We start from the raw sequence: 20,212 nt of genomic DNA, 5'->3' as shown, positions 1-20,212 counted from the left end.
AAAGAGATAATGTATAGTGTGTAGCTTTGTGCTTGACTTATAAGAGTTGTAATCCCTTGTTGTAGACACATGATCAGTTTATGTATGTTTCTTTTATTGGTAATAATTATGAGAGAACCAGGCTTAACATTATGAGTTGATAGATCAGAACTAGTGCATGCACAGGTTAAGCCCTGGAGGAAAGAAAAGTTGTTAATGGTTTGACAGAAAAAATATATGATCATATGGGATTTCACAGGTACACAGACAGTATAGCAGGCTTACTACGGGTCACGGCGACCTTAAGTCGATCTGGATCCTAGTGCCGGTAGCAGTTCGGTTCCCGGGCTGTTACATGAGGAGCCCTGAGAGGGCCAGGCACAGAGCACCCTAGGGTGTGTAATAAAGTCCTGAGGAGCTCCTTCGCGGGCCGGGCACAGATTGAGGAAATTTTGAATCAGTCCGTCTGAGATGATGTGATTTACTTGTGATGTGATGCATTCCATGTGAGCATGTTTTATTGACATGTTTGATTTATTCTACTCACTGGGCTAGTATAGCTCATCCCTCTCCTTTAACCCCAGTCTTGCAGGATCAGAATCAGAGGGAAGTCAGCAGGGTACAGGAAGAGTAAAGACGTTTGTAATAGTATAGTGTGGACATGTACTATTGTAAAGAAATGGTTTAGTATTGTATAAGTGTAGAGTATTGTGCTTGACCCATGTTATAAATCCTTTCTATATACATGATCTGTTTATATGCTGTGAATGTTTTTATCAGTATGTGAAAAACCAGGCTTAACAGAGTATGAGTTGAACCCATCTAGAGCAAGCTCTAGTCGGGGTTTTAGAGTACAGAGATAGTGCATGCACAGGTTGAGCCTTGGTGCAGAGCATTAGTTTTATGTTTTTTACAGAAAATCTTTGATCATATATGGGATTTTACAGGTATGCAGAGAGTGTAGCAGGCTTGCTACGGGTCCCGGCGACCTTAAGTCGACCTGGATCCTAGCGCCGGTAGCGGTCCGATTTTCGGGTCGTTACACTTAATTTTAGCATAAAAGGCAAAAAAGTGAGAAAGCAACTCAGAGCTTTTCTTAATTAAGTAAATCCAGGTCATCTAAGAAAAAATATCTACAAAAGTAATAAAATACCTTAATCCAGTTGTAGACCCAACAAGACAAGGTCCCCAAATGTCTAAATGAACTAGTTCAAAAGCATATTCAGCCTGTTTATTGGTTCTAAGACTAAGTGAAATACGATGGTGTTTTGCAAAGTGACAATGACTCATTCCAGTGAAGGTACATCATGAAACTTGAGGCATAACTTTTTCAAAAGTGATAGAGAAGGATGTCCAAACCAGTAATGTGCTTCAAATGGAGAGATTACACTAGAACAAGCAACTGGCTGAGTCACCCATACATTTAAAATGTAGAGACCTTCAAATACATATCTTTTACTAATAATCTTCTTCGTCATAAGATCCTGGAAAAGACAATGATTAGGAAAGAAAGAGGCACAATAGTTTAAGTCTTTGGTAAGTTTACTTATATAGACTAAATTAAAGGCAAGATTAGATAAATTTAACGCGGATAATAAAGTAATGGAAAGAGTAAGATTAACAACCCCAGAACCCTCATCATTATATTGCAACCCATTAGCTATGGTTATAGGAGAATGTGCGTTATGTGATTAGAAACTAGAAAATGTACATGGATTACCTTTCATATAATCTGTGGCATTAGAATCAATGTTATATTTATTTGAAAATAAAATAAAGCATATTTTACTTGTCTCATTGATAGTAGTGACTGAAGTGGACCTTTTGAGTAGGTCCTAATACTGAGCAACAGTAGTAACAGTATTTCCACCTCAATTATTATTTTTTTCATCCTCCTTTGGCAATCGTAATCTTACTATCAATAGCCATTTTTAAATTTCTAAAATACCAGAAATCATATTGGAACGAGACCCAATCCAATAAAGTCAGGAATCCCACATAATATAATACTACAAAGCACCATCAGGAAAGAAGTGTAAAAAAAATAATAATAAAACAACATACAAGACTAAAACTACAAGACAAAGGCAAAAAAAAAAAAAAGCGCAGCTTCTGAACGTTTAAACAACATCGATAAACAATGCTCGTGAACAGTATCCAAAAAATAAACTTTAAAAAATTAAAAGTTCTGATACTATATAACAAACTAGATTTATCTATTGAATAAGTGTTTAAATATAGATTACAAAATTTTATTAAGTAACAAATCATTCTCCTAAAAATCCTCTATCTATCAATTAGTCCTATAATTTTACAATCTATTCTAATTATTTACATATCGTATCCACCTTATAACAAAAACATCAAATTTTAATTGGAGATGGATAGCATGCTTGGGAGCAAAATATTCAATGTCTAGAATTTTGTTGCACCAGAAGATGGTTTAATTTCTGATGCGATAGCAGCAGCTTTTGATAAAAGAATGTCATCCATTGAAATTGATTATTTTAAGAAGCTAAATCTAGCAAATAATGTACACTGGTATCGTTTACATAGAATACAAATTGGTGTGTTGGCTGTATGGTGAGCTTCCTCACATCAACATCATAGACTCCTCTGACATTATAGCTAATAACGAATACTTCACTTTCATTGAGATTCTACCACCTTCTACACAAAGCTTGGCACCAGTGACCACCCAATATCCAGGCGGGTCTTCTGGACCCCTCACCATTTCCTTTGTGTCCACAAAGTTTGCCATTTTTGGCACCCTTGTCGGCAAGGGTGGACCTCCAGGAAAAACTGCAGAATTCACGTCCACTTTTACTGGCTTTTCTGGTGGTGGATTCAGACCAGCACTGAACCTTGTGCTGATCAGCGTTGAGAAGATTCCCGATTTCCGTGACAAAGTCGAAGGTCCATCCCATTCTGATCTGCGGATCCTTGCTGATGCCACCATTGAGAATCCAAGCCTCAGGAACAGAACTTTCTTCATCCCAATAATCTTAACCTCAAACCCGGCCTTTGTCACAATAGAAGCAGAGTCATCAATGTGGGCTCCACTGTACTGCACTGGGGCAGTACACACATGAGAAAATATGCTCCAACTGACAGGTTCAATATAGCCTCGTTCCATAGGTTCTTCAATGGGCTCATATCTGTGATCATCTGAGAGTTGGACAATACTGGGAAGAGTAGAGAGATGCTGCAGATGGATAGCTAAATGGTCACTTCTCCTTCCTTCCAAGTGTAAACGGATTCCTGTCACTGGCCGATTTCCGGAATCAACCTGTGATGCATGGATTTGTTAACACCAAAAAGAAAAACGCCAGTCAAATTTTATAACAGTCACAAACTGATTTAGATCATAGAAAAGTGGTATTTCTGTGCTGCAGTACAAAATCACCTGCATGGTGTTGACATAAAGCTTTGGGCCCATAAATGTAAACCGAAGAGATGGGGATGCTTGCTTTCTGCGCTTAAGAGTAAGAGGTAGATCACCATGTATTGGAGCCCACTGCCGAGGTACTTGAAACTCTAGAAACTGATGGAGTTCCTCTATAGGCGGTTTGTCTGCAAGATTTCACTAGACATCAACCTACTAGCACTACAAACTAGAAGCTATGATGAAAGCTACATGCAAAAATTTTCAGATCATAATACATAGGGCATTGGCTAAATCCATATGATCAATTACTCATGGGGGAAAAACTTCTAAAAGAGTAAAAGGCTCATCATCAAACACAAATTTAACCAAATAATTAATGTATTATTTCTATAAGATCTGTAACAGTTCATAAAAGAACAGGACATTGTTTAACATCTAGAGATGCATGCATTGATTGATTAAGCAATCACCACCAAACAAGACTGATAGACCAACCGCCAGTAAAACAGCACTGCGGCTGAAGGTTAGATCTTAGGCTAACAAGTAATGGGGATTGGATCAAACACACCCGAAACAATTAAGAACTAGGATTTGCCTCAAATCTATCCAAAGTATCTAAAGTAATGTCCCATGAAATATACTTCAGTTAGTATATAATTTCAGTGAATGCAGGAGAATGCGAAGGTTGGATCAATGTAAAATAGAGACCAAATAACAGTAGATAGATACTACGCACATCGAAGGTAAAGATTGATTGCATGAGTTAAAAATCCATTGCCTCTAACACCACTCAAAAGAGATGTTATAGGCACAAAGGACATTGAAATGACATTTGGTGACTGTGAAATAGTTGATAGCCACTGATAATGACTTTGGCCGAGATCTACACCTCCCCTTCGAATAGAAATGCTTAGTATATCCTGCCAAAATAATAATAAGTCAAAAAAAATATATAAGCCTGTTTTGATCATGCTGTGTTCCATGTGCCACTCAATTGTTGCAATAGATACCCATAAGCTTACCTCATTTTTTATGGAAGTAATGACAGGTGGCCTAATTGAGGTGGCAAATCCACGGAGATCCCATAACACTGAATGTTCATCTTCCTGAAATGATGAATAGGTAAAAGATAATCAAAAAGGTTTTCACTATACTTTATGTTTTCTCCATAATAGACTCCCATAACTTATTTAGAAAACAGAAATATTATGTGCCTAAATATAATTATATTAATTTAAAAGAATGATTTAAAATTTGAGTCCAGAAACTGCTCTTATTGTTTTCTCCATATACTTAATATGAAAGGTAGTTCCTGGTAGAGCAAAGTGCATATTCCCAACCTATGAGTTAACTGCTTTCAAATGAGCTCCTTTGACGAGCACCAAAGTTTATTTGTCAAACAAGAAAACATGACGAACAAAAATTCTAGGGAAAAGATTTAGTTTGAACTCCTAGTGAAGCTCCAAGAATGATGAATAAAGCATCTCAACTTACACTTTTACTAGCAGTAGTTAAACCTCCCTGTGGTATAAAAAAACTCAATAATTAGTCTCTCAATTTTATGTCTACTAATTAATCCACTATTGATTTTAGCGGTTAAGTGTTATAAAAAAAAGTAAAAAATGCTTTCAATATGTAGGGACTAATTAGTAGAGATTTTTACAAGAGACCAACTAACGAGTTTTTTGATATCATAAGAATTAAATGATAAAACGTTTAACAGTTAAAACTAACAGAATGAATAATTAGTAAATACTTTAAAATCTCAGGAACATTTTAATGTATTTTTCAAAATTGAGATACCAACTAATAAGTTTCTATAACTACAGGGATTAAATAGTAAATTTCCATTAAACAAACTTCAATGAGGAAGAGAAGTGATAGGTTACTACAAAGAAATTGATGAAAAGGATGGTTTCATGTAGATTTAGCAAAACACATAAAGTTCAAAGTATTTGACCTGGAACATAAAGTTTTTTTTTTCCAAGAAAAAACTTTGAACAAGTAGATGTGTTGTTGATAAGGAAGCAGCAACTCCAAAAACTTGCTGCAAGTCTTAGCAGTTATGAACTAAGTGGGCAGTTGAAGCTCACATTTTCTACCATGTTGATAATTATAAATTTCCAAACCCTTTATGGGCAGGAAAAATGAGAGGTTCAAGCATGAAGAATAAAGCAGTAGCTAAATGCAGAGAAAAAGATTAACAAAATTTCTAATATACTTTGTTAGTATCCATACTTTCCCAGGTTCAGTCATATGGTAACAACTGTCCTCATTGAAACTGATCTTCGTGATATGCACGCATCTTTATTCTCATAAAAACCATGAAAATGTTGGTTATTGTAATTTGAGATTCCATGTACCTTTGATTTTCTCGACAATTCAGCAGCATTTCCCTCCTCAGAGAACCTCTCATCGGCTACTTGCTTTAGCAATTTCTGTACTTCCGGAGGCTGAGCATGTGATTTTTGTAATTGTTTTATGTGTATTACATCTTTACCACCCATCTTCACTCCAACGACAATATGAGTACCATATTTCTCAATGAATCTGAAACGACAATATAGAACATGGACATGAATTGGTATCTCTGACAAAACAGATAAAGAGTCAGCTCCTGCTGAAATTTATTTACCAGCATTACAAGGTGAGGAGGAAAGGGGGGAAGAAAGACAGATGCAGAACCAATTTGGTTCCAATTTTAATGAAAATTTGCATTGTTCATTAAAATGTTCACATGTTCATATCATCATGAGGATATCATAAATTTATAAACATTTAGCTCAAATTGGATATCTTGTATACGTTATTTGAGTCTTGTCGGTCTATCTTCTAGGAATGAGGACTATTGGGGCATGTTAGTTGTAGAAAACATTCTCTATTTTAAATTTTCTAAAAAGAAAATTGGAAAATGGAAACTTATGTTTACTTGTTCAATATTCTCATTTTTTTAACGTTTCCAACTTTTATTTTCCATGTTTTCAAACAAAGTATTAAGTGTTAAAGTGTGAATGTATCAATAGTTTCATAGTCCTATCACTTGAATAATATTTAAAAAAGGTTATCTAACAAAACTAACTTAAACTGTATCATAAGTTGTATTTTTAACATGAATGGCACAATTTTCAAACACAAGTATCCTTATAACTTTTTTTTAAAAGCAAAAAAAAAAAAAAGATCCCTATCAGTTCCAGTAGCCCCTGTTTCAAAAATCTGGTTCAGGAATCTAAATTTAACTGTGCAGTACCAAACACAATAGCATGTATTCCATTCAGAAACTTTTGAAGAATTAAATATGCATCTTATTAGTATTTTGCTAGTTATTCAAATTATAATAAAAATTATATGTAAATTGATCAGCTTTAAGCTTCAAAGAACTTACTCAGCAAGGGCAGCAGCATCCCATGATGTAGGGACTTCTTGTTTCAGCTTCTCGGACAAGGCTAAATGAGATCTTTCCAACTCAATGTTATACAAAGTAATGAACCAACCATCATAAGCAACACTTTTCACAGAAGCTGCATCTTTCTGCCAGCATCCCCTCAAGTCGAACATGGCATTAAATAGTCCTGATGGAATTTTACCTGACAAAGAAAGATCCTGATTGAACTTTTCCGACATCTGCAACAAAATGCATATAGATTAAGAGACAAAAACAACAAATTATAACAAGGGTCTCGGTATACATCCCAAAAATAATCAAAAGAAAAGCCATGCTGATAAATTTAAATAAATGAGCTCTCCAAATTTCGGTAATGCTTTATCGAAAACCACGACAGCTTAATCAGCATAATTATTGTTGAGCACTGAGTTCACTGGAGCAGAAATCAAACACTTGAAAAATTCCAATTCAGCACTTGCTTTAAAAATCGCATCTTTTACCTGATTAAAAGAGAGAACATCGGAGCGGAACCGAGTACGCTCCCCCTTATCGCACTTGATACCAGTGGAAACGTTTCTTACAACCACCCCACCAGGAACGACAAGGTCTCGAGTGAGAGTTGGGCCAAGGTCAATCAATCTCGACCCGGAAGGACCCGGTTTGCAGGCAGACAATCTGACATCGTTAGTCAAATCATAGCCAAACCCAATAACGGAAATGGCCTTCTCCGCGGCGGATTGGGGGTCCAGACGATGAAGAGCCATGGGACAGCGGTGATGAAGAGCAGGAGCAAGTGGGTTTGGCAAGTTGTTAAGTATTGTGAGGTTGGTTAGGGTTATAGTTAGTGGTGGAGTTGTAACAAATGGCAGAGCAGACCCATTGAAGTGGTCTTCGCTCTACGGAGGCCATTTAACTGTTTGTCGGATGTGCAGAGGTCTCTGCTTTGAATTTTTGACTTAATATTTCTCTTTTTTTTAATGGGGACGCTGAGATCAAAATGGCGGCCGTGTTCCGGGTCGTCGCCACGTGGCAGCGGGATGGTTCTTCTTCGTCTTCCACTTTTTGCCGCTGCGGGCGTTTACCCGAAAAGCACATGAGATTTTAAATAGACGCTATGAGATTTTTTCTTTCTATTTTTTGACTTTCTTTTTGTGCCGTTTGGTTTAAGGTTTCCACACAGTCCAACAAAAAAAAATATTTTGTCAAATATATATTTCATCGTTTTATTATAATAAATCTGAATTATTTAAAAATATAAAATAATTATTATAAATATAAATTTTTTATTATCATTTTAATTATATTTATTTTAAATATATTAAATTTCATCAAAGTGCGAGAATTAAAAATACAAAAAATAAATTATTTCAAATCCATTTAATCAATTTAAATCAATTCAGAATTTTAATTTAAACACATGATTGAATTAAATTTAATTATATTCAAATTGATTTTTCTTATTTTCTTTGATCAGTTAGTAGATATTCGATACAAAAAGTTTCTAACCCTAAATCTTTTTCATCTATAATTTCCGCTCTAAAGACTGAAATACTGTGACCGGCGCTCCACTCCATAGACGACTATATGTGCCAACGCTCCAATTGAGGACATTTTTATTTTCCTTTTAGCTATTGCCTACCGATTTTCAATTATCTCGCAGGAAGCTTATGATCTTGAGGCCAATTAGGAAATTAGCTAGCCCTTCTTTTGGTCTTGAGTTATCTATTCGTTTTGCTAATTTCTGATCTATCATAGTCCTCTTTTTACTATTAATCCAATCAAATTGTCTATGTCTTACAGTTAATTAATAGCTTCTCAATTTGTATTTTTTTTAAAAGTATTCTTAATGTGTGACCAATTATAATTTGCATGCAGATATGGTTGGATTTTACTAATATAGAACAGAATTGATGTTTGTGATATATGCGGTAGGGGTGAGCATTCGGTCGGTTCGGTTTAAAATCGAACCGAATTGAATAAACCGAAAACTGAAATTTTAGTGTTTATAAAAATCGAACAGAACCGATTTTAATTAAAAATCGAATCGAATTGAACCGGTCTGATTCGGTTCGATTCGGTTCAGTTTGATCAGTTTTGATTTTTAATAAATTTTTTCTTTTTTACACTTTATTTTTAATATTTTAAAATTTAATTAAAATATTTTAACTTTAATATGATTTAATATACCTATATTATTGAAAAAACATATTATTATCATTAATCGGTTCGGTTCGATTTTTTCGATTTTTTTCTAATCAAAACTGAACCGAACCGAAATAACCAAAATTTTTGAAATTAAAAACCGAACCAAATTGAAATGTATAAAAAACCGAACTAAATTTTTAAATCGATTCGGTTCGATCGATTTTGTCAGTTTGAACCGAATACTGCTCACCCCTAATATGCGGTTAAATATTTTCAAACATAATTATCCGATTGAGATTCGAATTAAGAATCAAGTTATCCATTTTATGAATAGAAAATCAAATCATAAGGTTGGATAAAAAATTTAAAAATTAATTAAAATAATATATTTTAAAAATAAATAAAAAATACGTCATAATGACATATTTTAATAAATATAAAATTATTATTTATCTAATTAGAAATATTTTTTATAATAAAATATAATTGAAGATAATAATTTTTATTATATATATGTGAAAACTCATATTGAAATTTAGTTAAATAATTAAAAAAGTAAAAAATATAGTAGGTTAAAATATATTATTAATATAAATTATAATAACTCCACAATTATAATTAATTAAATAATTAACTAAAAAAAAAAGGAAACTTTAAAAATAACAAAAATGAATGAGATCTTAAACTTTAAAAATAAAAGGTTTGATAAACTTTTTATAAATAATTAATTAATTTTAATAAAAACTCAGGTCAATTTATATTAATTCATCTGATTCATTATCAATTTTGTCATAATTCATGTACATTTGTAATTTATCCTATAAATTTAAATTGGTAGGATGTGAAATCGAATAGAAAATAATAAAATTCAGATATATTTAAGATTCATCCTATAAATTCAAATCGATTTGTTAAAAAATATTCGAACCATAAAATTCAAATCGAAAATCATAAAATTCTAATAATAATATTTCTAAGTTCTCGTAAATAATTTTATTGTAAATCAAATATGTTTTGATTACTATAGAAGTATTTGATTTTTAGTAAATTGGATACTTAATAAAAAGGCTGTATTCTGCTTTTTCTTTTACGGTTGTGTTAAATTTTGGTTTATATATTTGATTAACGGAAGCAAAATGAAGCCTTTTACCTCTTTGGACTGGCTTCTCTTATGATATTTGTTATATTACCATAGATGCTATTCCACTTAGAGCACAAAATGCAAAGCATATGTTGTAGGACAAAAAAAATCAAAGCATATTCAGCCATTTTCAATCATTTATAGTTGGGAATTTTAGATCTTATTGGAAAAATTAGTACCTATTCCAATTTTAACCTACTTTTTTTTTTGTTGTTGTTGATAATTAGAGTTCTCCAATCAAGTGCATTTTTTTTCGTGCATAATTGATGCTAATTGTAATACCCGGTTAGACTCCGGTATCGGAATTCCTACCGTCCGGTGGAATCTCAGATGTCGGAAGCCTCTAGTAGGGTAGAAACATATTTTCATAAAATGTTTTAAGGTATTTCATGGTTTTCAGTTAAATGGAAATGAGTTTTTACATAAAAACAACCTTGGAAGAAAACTCAGGTTCGGCCGCCGAACATGCATGCCTTCGGGAGCGCCTTTAGGCCCCCGAAAGCATAAGTGAGGAAAGTCCAGGTTCGGCCGCCGAACCTCAAGTTCGATCGCCGAACATGGCATGCATGTGGAGGCACGTTTGGCCCCCAAACGTGGCCTGGCCAGCCACTATAAAAGGGTCCCTTAGCCGAAAACGGGCGAGCTTTTTCCCTATTTCCGGCCAAGGTGAGCTCTCCGCCGTCCCTCACCGATCTTGAGTTCTTTCCTTCCAATCCTACTCGATTTTCATGAGTTTTTACTTTGTTTTGAAGATTTTCAAGTTTTGAGCAAAGTTTTGGAGCTTTGAGGTTCAAGGGAACTCAACCCCTCCCATCTCCAAGTTTAGGTCGTCTCTCTCTCGATCTCCACGAGGTAAGAGCCGATCTTAAGCTCATTGCATGTTTTAAGTAAGTTTTAATTGGATCTATGGGGTGGAATACATGTTTAGCTCATGGTTAGGTTTATGGATTTTATATGTGTTTATGAACAATGTGAGTTGCTTGTTGTGTTGTAGTTGGGGTTTTTGTTGGTTTGATGCCCCTAGAAACTTGTATGCTTGTTTGTGTGTGATTGGGAATGTTGTAGAATAGGTTTATGCTTGATTGGTTAGTTTTGGAGGCAAATGTGTATAGAAGAGCTGAGTTTCTGCCACTAAGGGAGAAACCAGGTTCGGCAGCCGAAGGAACTTTCGGCCGCCGAACATGCTTGTGGAGGCAGCCTTCGGCTGCCGAAGCTTGCCCCCGAAAGGAGACTTTCGTCTCTGTCTGGGAGTTTCGGCCGCCGAAAGTGCCGCCGAACATGCATGAGTTTCGCCTTTGTCTGGGAGTTTCGGCCGCCGAAGGTGCCGCTGAACCTGCCTGACTTTCGGCTCTGGAGGGACTTTCGGCCGCCGAACCTGCCGCCGAAAGTGCCCTGTCCAGCCCTCTCTTGCATGTTTTTCTATGATTGTTTCATGATGTTTTAGGGGATTTTTGGGGAGTAGTTTAGAGTTATGTTCATGTTTGTTTGGTCCCTCATTTGAGTCCACCTGTGTAGGTTCGGACCCGAGGAACCGAGGACCCCAGCAGTGAGTCAGCTGCTCCAGTGTCTGGTCAGAACTACCCAGAGGTGAGTGGAATATCTCATTATGTTTTAAAGCAAATAATGGACTTTTTAGCATGTTTCACGCATCATGAATGCCATGAGATGTACTAGGTTGTTTGCATTAGAATTCACGAATATGTTGCATTGCATACTTTATTGTTGATTGATGTGGATGAACGTTGGATGATCCATAGCCCTCAATCTATGATGTGACGATGTGATATGTACAGTACGGAATGTAAGACCAGTGGGACCCATTCTACGTTCGCTGGCACCATGTAAGGGAAAGACCAGGACCCATTCTACGTTCTGGCACAGTTGGACTATGTAGAGGGCTATTGGTGACAAGTTCATCCTTGATGTGATTAGCTGTGATGTGATGCATTCCATGATGCCATATGATTTAAATGTTTTTATTATTCTGCTCACTGGGCTCTAGTAGCTCACCCCTCTCCCATTTTCCCCAGGATTGCAGGTACAGGGTAGACCAGGAGATCCGTAAGAGTAATGAAGTCAAGTGTTTGTAATAGATAGTGTGAACATGATAAATGTATTAATGTTATTCAGAAGTACAGTTTTAGTCATGTAATGATTTTGAGGATTAGAGGTTGTGCTTGACTATATGTAGAAGATATCCCTTTTAATACATGATTTTAGATATTTTATGATGATTATGCAAACCAACTCAACTTATGATGTATCGCCCATTGGGGCATTGATGAGATCCCACAGAGGGGTCATGATTATGATTATGTTTATGCACAGGTTGAGTTTGGTGTGTGAACGAAAGAAAAGTTTTAAATTTTTTATGTATTCTTCTGGATCATGTATGGGATTAAACAGGTTTTCAGGTTGCATGTTAGGCTTGCTACGGGTCCCGGTGGCCTTAAGCCGACCTGGATCCTAGCGCCGGTAGCGGTCCGATTTTCGGGTCGTTACACTAATATTATTGATGAAGGTTTTTACTACATCTCCATTAAGACGAGGACCTGCAACTCTTGGATTTCGAAAGATCTTACAAAATAAAGGAAAATAGTTAGGGTCTATTGAAAATGTTTTGGCGAATATACTTCGGACTCAAATTAGATTTATGAAATTTCAATAATGAGATTCTTGAAAAATACAGTAGCAAAAAAAAAGAATGAAAAGAAGAAAACTTAAAAAAGAAATATTCATGTATTAGCGTGAGTCATTATTTCTTTTTATATCTATAGAGATTCCTTAATTCAAGGAATCTTGTAATTTAGTTGTATATCAAGGTATGCTCAAGGGTAGCATCCAATAATCTAGCTGTGTGTCAAGGCATGCCCAAGGGTAACATCTCTATAATCTAGTTGCCTGTCAAGGCATGTCCAAAGTTAGAAAAAAAAAATCATATATAGCCATAATAGCTCTTGTCTCCTATATATATATTAAATAATAACAGTGATAAATATACAATCAATTCATTATCTTATCTTCTGACATGGTATCAAAGCTGGTTGAGTTTCCTGTGAGTTGAACTAAGGAGCTCAAGTTGGAAGCCATGGAAGACACTAAGAAACTGGCTTTATCTCCAAACCTCAACTGAATCTATCCTCGAAAATCTAACAATCAAAATAATTGAAGCTATGATACAAATATAAAGCTCATCCATCACCAACTCCATAACAGGACCAATTATTATCAAGTTAAATGGTTCCAACTATACCTTATGGTCCCATGTTGTTGAGATGTACATCTCATGCAAGGACAAATATCAACAGAGATCTTCCGCAACCACCAAAAACAGATCCATCCTTTCGCAGATGGAGAACTGAGAATGCTATTATGAAAGGGTGGTTGATTAACTAAATGGAGGCATCTCTGATCGGGAACTTCATTCGATTCTCTATAGCCAGACAGGTTTGGGACTCAATTGCTACTACATACTTTGATGGATCTAACTAATCACAAGTTTATGACATTTGACGATGGGTATCTCAAATGAGGCAAAGAGGTGGATTCATAGAAAAATACTACACTAATCTACAAGGATTATGGCATGAAATTGATTATCGTCATCCCAACCCAATGGACTACATGGTAAACATATAGAAATACAAGTCCCTTCTTCAAGAGGAAAGGGTCTATATTTTTCTTGATGGTCTAGATGACAGATTGGATCATATTAGAAGTGATATACTCCAACTCAAATCATTCCTTAGCATTGAACAGGCATAACATATGTTCAAAGGAAAGATACTTGTCAAATGTAAAGGCATCAACTATTGAGGTTGCATTCAATGGTGCTGTCACGGCTTAAAACAGGTCAAGCAGAACAAGCAAAAATTGGAGCACCAGTGTAACGACCCGGAAACCGGATCGCTACCGGCGCTAGGATCCAGATCGGTATAAGGCCGCCGGGACCTGTAGCAAGCCTAACATACATCCTGTAAACCTGTTAAATCCCATACATGATCATCCAATTACATAAAACTTTAAACTTTTTCTTTCATTTACCAAGCTTAACCTGTGCATGCACAAAGTCATAAACATAAAACCCCACACTGGAGCCCTCATCAAATGCTCCAATGGGGTAACATATCATACAATAAGCTTGGTTTACATAAAACATCAATAAAATATTTTACAGATCATGTGCAAGAGGGATTAACCAATATACTAGGGTCAAGCACAACTCTAAACCTCAATAAACATCATTACATTACATTATTGTACTGTACTTTACATTACATTATTTTCATATCCACATCTAGCTATTACATAAAACATGACTTCTTTACTCTTGCTGACTTCCTGATCTATCCCATACCTGCAAACCTGGGGGTTAAGGGAATGGGGTGAGCTACTAGAGCCCAGAGAGCAGAATAGTAAAACATTATATTTAAAATTCATGCTTTCATGAAATGCATCACATCACAAACAAATCACCTTAAGGATGAACTTGTCACCAATAGCCCTCTACATATCCGATAGTGCCAGAACGTAGAATGGGTCCTGGTCTTTCTCTTACATAACATATCATAACATTCCAATATGCCAGGGACGTAGAATGGGTCTTCCTGGACTTTCTCTTACATAGTGCCAAGGACGTAGAATGGGTCTTCCTGGACTTCCATACCGTGCCATCATCATATCATATCATACCATACGAGGGCTAATGGATCACTCAAAGTTCATCTACATCAACAACATAATATGCAATGCAACATATTCGTGAATTCTAATGCAAACAACATAATATATCTCATGGCATTCATGATGCGTGGATCATGCTAAAACTTTCATTATTTGCTTTGAAACATAAAGAGTCATTCTACTCACCTCAGGCTAGCTCTGAAAAGACACTGAAGCAGCTAACTCACTGCTGGGGTCCTCGGTTCCTCGGGTCTGAACCTACACAGGTAGACTCAAATGAGGGACCAAACATACATGATCATGACTTTAAACTGCTCCCCAAAAACCCCTAAAACACCTTAAAACAATCACTGAAATCATGCAAAGGAAGGCTGAACATGGCACTTTCGGCGGCATGTTCGGGGCCGAAAGTCCCTCCAGAGCCGAAACTCAGCCACTTTCGGCAGCACCTTCGGCGGCCGATAGTGGTTCCAGAGCCGAAACTCGTGCATGTTCGGCGGCACCTTCGGCGGCCGAAAACTCCCTTCCAGAGCCAAAAGTCCAGCTTTCGGGGGCAGGGTTCAGCAGCCGAAAGCTTGCCTCCACAGGCAGGTTCGGCGGCCGAAAGTCCTTCGGCTGCCGAACCTGAGTTCTTTCAAAGGGCAGAACTCAGCCTCCTCATATGCACATTTTGCCTCCCAAACCATTCAAATATGCATTTAGCTATTCTACAACATGCATACACAAGCAAATAAGCATATAGGGGTCTCAAACTAACCTAAACTCCAACACAAACACATATAGCAACTCATACAACAGACATTATCCATAAACTCAACATTAACCTAAACATGCATTTCTACCCCATAACCCCTCAAAACTTGTTTAAAACATACAAGAAAAATAGGATCTAAGCTTACCTCTTGAAGATCGAGAGGAGAGACGATCCTAACTTGGAGATGGGAGAAATCTAGCTCCTTGGGTCTCCAAGCTCCAAAACTTCGTTTTTAACTCAAAAATCTTCAAAACAAGATGAAAGCTTGTCAAAACTTGAAAGATTTAAAGGAAATCATTGAAACTAGCCATGGGAGGGCATGGACTCACCGTTGGCCGAAAATAGGGGAGAAAGCTCGCCCATTTTCAGCCATGGGGCCTTTTATAGGTGGCTGACCAGGCCACCTTCGGAAGCCGAAGGTGACTCCAAAACTCATGCATGTTCGGCGGCCAAACATGAGGTTCGGCGGCCGAACCTGGATTTCCCTCTATGGTCTTTTTCATTCAAAACTCAATTTCTTTCTTACTTAAAACCCTAAAATACATGAAAATATTTTATAAAAACATGTTCTTACCCTTCTAGAGGTTTCCGACATCCGAGATTCCACCGGATGGTAGGAATTCCGATACCGGAGTCTAGCCGGATATTACAACCAACCAAATCCAAAGGACAATCTAGTGAAGGAAAGTGGATCCATTGTGGCAATTCCAAATACACTCGAGATACATGCATCAAACTACATGGGTATCCAGATTGGTGGCATGAACTACAAGCTAAGAAGAAATAGGACATTGCAAATGGGAGTTGTACCATAAGCCGTGCTGCTGTTGCCATCGTAGAATCTCAGTTATCTCTCATTCTTGTCATCGAAGTTGCTACTATAGATGTAAATAGAGATAAATATGGTCAAGCTATTTATACCTCTAGAGCCTCTACTGATGATTGGTGTAACGACCCGAAAATCGGACCGCTACCGGCGCTAGGATCCAGGTCGGCTTAAGGCTGCCGGGACCCGTAGCAAGCCTGACATACAACCTGTAAACCTGTTTAATCCCATGCATGATCAAGAATATACATAAAAATTTGAACTTTTCTTTTCTTTTCCAAGCTCAAACTGTGCATGCACATAAACATATACATAACATAAACATAAACCCCACTCTGGAGCTCTCATCAAATGCTCCAATGGGACATTTCATCATACACGAGCTTGGTGGAACATAAGCATCATGAAACATAGATCATGCTTACAAGAGGAATTATCATGCAAACTCGGTCAAGCACAACTTCTAAACCTCAATCTCATAATCAATATTTACATAATATAACTATTCATAACTTTACATCATTATACAATTTGTCATGTCCACATTCTATCTATTACAACTCAAGACTTCATTCACCTTGACTTCTCTGTCTAGCCTGTACCTGCAACCCTGAGGGATTAGGGAAAAGGGGTGAGCTACTAGAGCCCAGTGAGCAGAATAATAAAACATTTAAAATACATGCTATAATGGAATGCATCATATCACAGGTAAATCACATCACGGATGGTATTGTCACCAAGAGTCCTCTACATTTCAAAGTGTCGGGACGTAGAATGGGTCAACCGGTCTTTCTCTTAACATAACATAACATAACATAACATTCCAATGTGCCAGGGACGTAGAATGGGTACAACCTGAACTTCCGTACCATACCGTATCATATCACATCGCATCATATCGAGGACTAAGGATCATCCAATAACCATCCACATCATCATCAAAATGTGCAATGCAACATATTCGTGAATTCTAATGCAAACAACCTAAATCATCACATGGCATTCATGATGCATGAACATGCTCAAAACTTTATAATTGATTTGCTTTAAAACGTAAAGGTTTATTCTACTCACCTCTGGCTAGCTCTGACACTGACGGAAGCAGCTGACTCACTGCTGGGGTCCTCGGTTCCTCGGGTCCGAACCTACACAGGTGGACTCAAATGAGGGACCAAACAACTAGAACATAACTCTAAAAACATCCCCCAAAAACCCCCTAAAATACCTCAAAACAATCATGCAAAACATGCAAAGGAAGGCTAAACAGGGCACTTTCGGAGGCTGAAAGTCCCTCCAGAGCCGAAAGTCAGGCAGGTTCGGCGGCACCTTCGGCGGCCGAAACTCCCAGACAGAGACGAAACTCATGCATGTTCGGCGGCACTTTTGGCGACCGAAAGTGCCCTCCAAAGACGAAAGTCTCCTTTCGGGGGCAGGCTTCGGCAGCCGAAAGGCTGGCCTCCCAGGTAGGTTCGGCGGCCGAAAGTCCTTCGGCTGCCGAATCTGGTTTCTGCCAAAAGGGCAGAAACTTGGTTCCTCATGCACATTTGCCTCCCAAAACCTTCAATCATGGATATAACTCAACCAAAACATGCATAAACACATACATAAGCTCCTAGGGGCTTCAAACTATCTTAAACCCCAACTACAACACATCAGGCAACCACAACCATCATACATTGTCCATAAAACACATAAAACCTAATAATGTTCTACTAACATAAACATACATTTCTACCCCATGAATCAACTTAAAACTTGTTTAAAACATAAAATGAGCTCAAGATCGGCCCTTACCTCTTAAAGATCGAGAGGAGAACGACCCTAGCTCGGAAATGGGAGAGATTGAGCTTCTTGAACTTCAAAGCTTCAAAACTTGCTTTATACTCGAAAATCTTCAAAACAAAGTTGCAACTCATAAAAATCATGAAGAATGGAAGGAAGAAACTCAAGATTGGCGAGGGACGGCGGAGAGCTCACCTTGGCCGAAAATGGGGAGAAAAGCTCACCCGTTTTGGCTAAGGGACCCTTTTATAGGTGGCTGGCCAGGCCACATTCGGGAGCCGAACGTGCCTCCGCAACGCATGCAAGTTCGGCGGCCGAACATGGGGTTCGGCGGCCGAACCTGGACTTCCCTCACTTATGACTTCGGGGGCCTAAGGCTCTCCCGAAATGCATACATGTTCGGCGGCCGAACTTGAGGTTCGGCGGCCGAACCTGGGTCTTCCTCCAAGATTATTTTCATGCAAAAACTCATTTCCTTTTTACTTAAAACCATAAAATACATTAAAACATTTTATGAAAACATGTTTCTACCCTACTAGAGGCTTCCGACATCCGAGATTCCACCGGACGGTTGGAATTCCGATACCGGAGTCTAGCCGGGTATTACATTCTCTCCCCCTTAAGAACATTCGTCCCCGAATGTTCCTCAACTAGCACAAGCATAGCAATCAATATAGCATACATATATAGCACATAATCACATAGAGATCTAACCTTAAAAGAGATGAGGGTACTGCTGGAGCATAGACTCCCGTGTCTCCCAGGTGCATTCTTCCATATTATGGTGGTTCTATAGGACTTTTACCATCGGGATTTTCTTGTTCCTTAGCTTTCTAATATGGGTGTCTATGATCCGTACTGGCTGTTCAACATAGGTGAGATCCTCTTGGACCTCTACATCAGGCTCACTAAGAACCTTGCCCGGATCTGACACAAACTTCCTCAACATTGAAACATGAAAAACCGGATGGATTCTTTCCATTGAAGCAGGTAAATCCAGCTTGTACGACACATTCCCAATCTTTTGCAAGATTTCAAAGGGTCCGATGTATCGTGGGGCTAGTTTACCTTTCTTCCCAAAGCGAACCACTCCTTTCATAGGAGACACCTTGAGCAATACCAGATCCCCCTCCTGAAACTCTACTTGTCTTTTGCGGATGTCTGCATAACTCTTCTGTCTGCTTGCAGCAGCCTTGATCCTTTCTCTGATTATGGGTACCACCCTGCTGGTGATCTCTACTAGCTCAGGCCCTGCCAAGGCCTTTTCTCCAACCTCTTCCCAGCAAACAAGTGATCTGCACTTCCTCCCATACAAAGCCTCATATGGAGCCATCCCGATGCTAGCATGATGGCTGTTATTGTAGGCAAACTCCACCAAGGGTAGATGCTGCCTCCAAGAACCGCCAAAATCCAGCACACACATTCTAAGCATATCCTCTATCGTCTGGATGGTCCTTTCTGATTGTTCGTCCGTTTGTGGATGGAAAGCAGTGCTAAAATCCAACCTGGTACCTATGGCATTCTGCAGACTCCGCCAAAACCTGGAGGTGAACTAGGGCCCTCTATCTGATACTATTGAAACAGAAACCCCATGCAGCCTGACGATCTCATCAACATACACCTGCGCCAACTTGTCCACAGAATAGCCACTCCTGACAGGGATGAAGTGAGCAGATTTGGTGAGTCTGTCCATAATCACCCATATGGAGTCCAATCTGTTGGACGTCGCCGGTAACCCCACTACGAAGTCCATAGCTATATTTTCCCATTTCCACTCTAGAATAGGTAGCGGGTTAAGCATTCCAGCCGGCTTCTGATGTTCCAGCTTCACCCTCTGACACACTTCGCAGGCTGACACAAACTGTGCCACTTCTCTCTTCATAGCTGGCCACCAATAAACCTTCTTCAGATCTTGATACATCTTGGTGGCTCCGGGGTGAATGTTGTATCTTGCATTATGAGCCTCTCTCATAATGTCTCCTTTTAGCCCTATGTCATCTGGTACACACAATCGGCTCCCATAGCGGAGGATCCCCTTGTTGTCGAATCTGAACTCACTATCCTTGCCTGACTGAACGGTCCTGGCAATCTTCACTAACTCTGGGTCCTCATGCTGTTTCTTAGCCACCTGC

At 38.1% G+C, this 20,212-nt stretch overlaps 1 protein-coding gene across 1 annotated transcript; it reads right to left on the bottom strand.

The window, feature by feature from the left end:
• Positions 1-2,467: 2,467 nt before the first annotated feature.
• On the bottom strand, positions 2,468-7,825 carry LOC110604235 (MACPF domain-containing protein NSL1). The gene is made up of 7 exons (XM_021742383.2): positions 7,250-7,825; positions 6,750-6,988; positions 5,731-5,917; positions 4,390-4,473; positions 4,104-4,287; positions 3,386-3,552; positions 2,468-3,268 (listed from the first exon to the last, which is right to left on the bottom strand). The coding sequence occupies exons 1-7, from the start codon at positions 7,511-7,513 to the stop codon at positions 2,573-2,575; spliced, it is 1,821 nt and encodes a 606-aa protein (XP_021598075.1). The 5' UTR covers positions 7,514-7,825; the 3' UTR covers positions 2,468-2,572.
• Between the last annotated feature and the right edge of the window lie 12,387 nt (positions 7,826-20,212).

This window comes from Manihot esculenta, chromosome 16 (assembly GCF_001659605.2).
Source record: "Manihot esculenta cultivar AM560-2 chromosome 16, M.esculenta_v8, whole genome shotgun sequence".
Lineage (NCBI taxonomy): Eukaryota > Viridiplantae > Streptophyta > Magnoliopsida > Malpighiales > Euphorbiaceae > Manihot > Manihot esculenta.
Note: the sequence above shows the minus strand (reverse complement) of the source record. Positions and strands in the feature narration are given on the sequence as shown.

What these genes read in the sequence shown, in the direction of transcription:
- LOC110604235 (XM_021742383.2), bottom strand. Translation starts at nt 7,513, where the DNA reads ATGGCTCTTCATCGTCTGGACCCCCAATCCGCCGCGGAGAAGGCCATT. An exon ending in ATGTTCTCTCTTTTAATCAG is followed by an intron (nt 6,989 to 7,249) that starts GTAAAAGATGCG and finishes ATTTTGTTGCAG; the next exon opens with ATGTCGGAAAAGTTCAATCA. An exon ending in TTTATGTCAACACCATGCAG is followed by an intron (nt 3,269 to 3,385) that starts GTGATTTTGTAC and finishes CATGCATCACAG; the next exon opens with GTTGATTCCGGAAATCGGCC.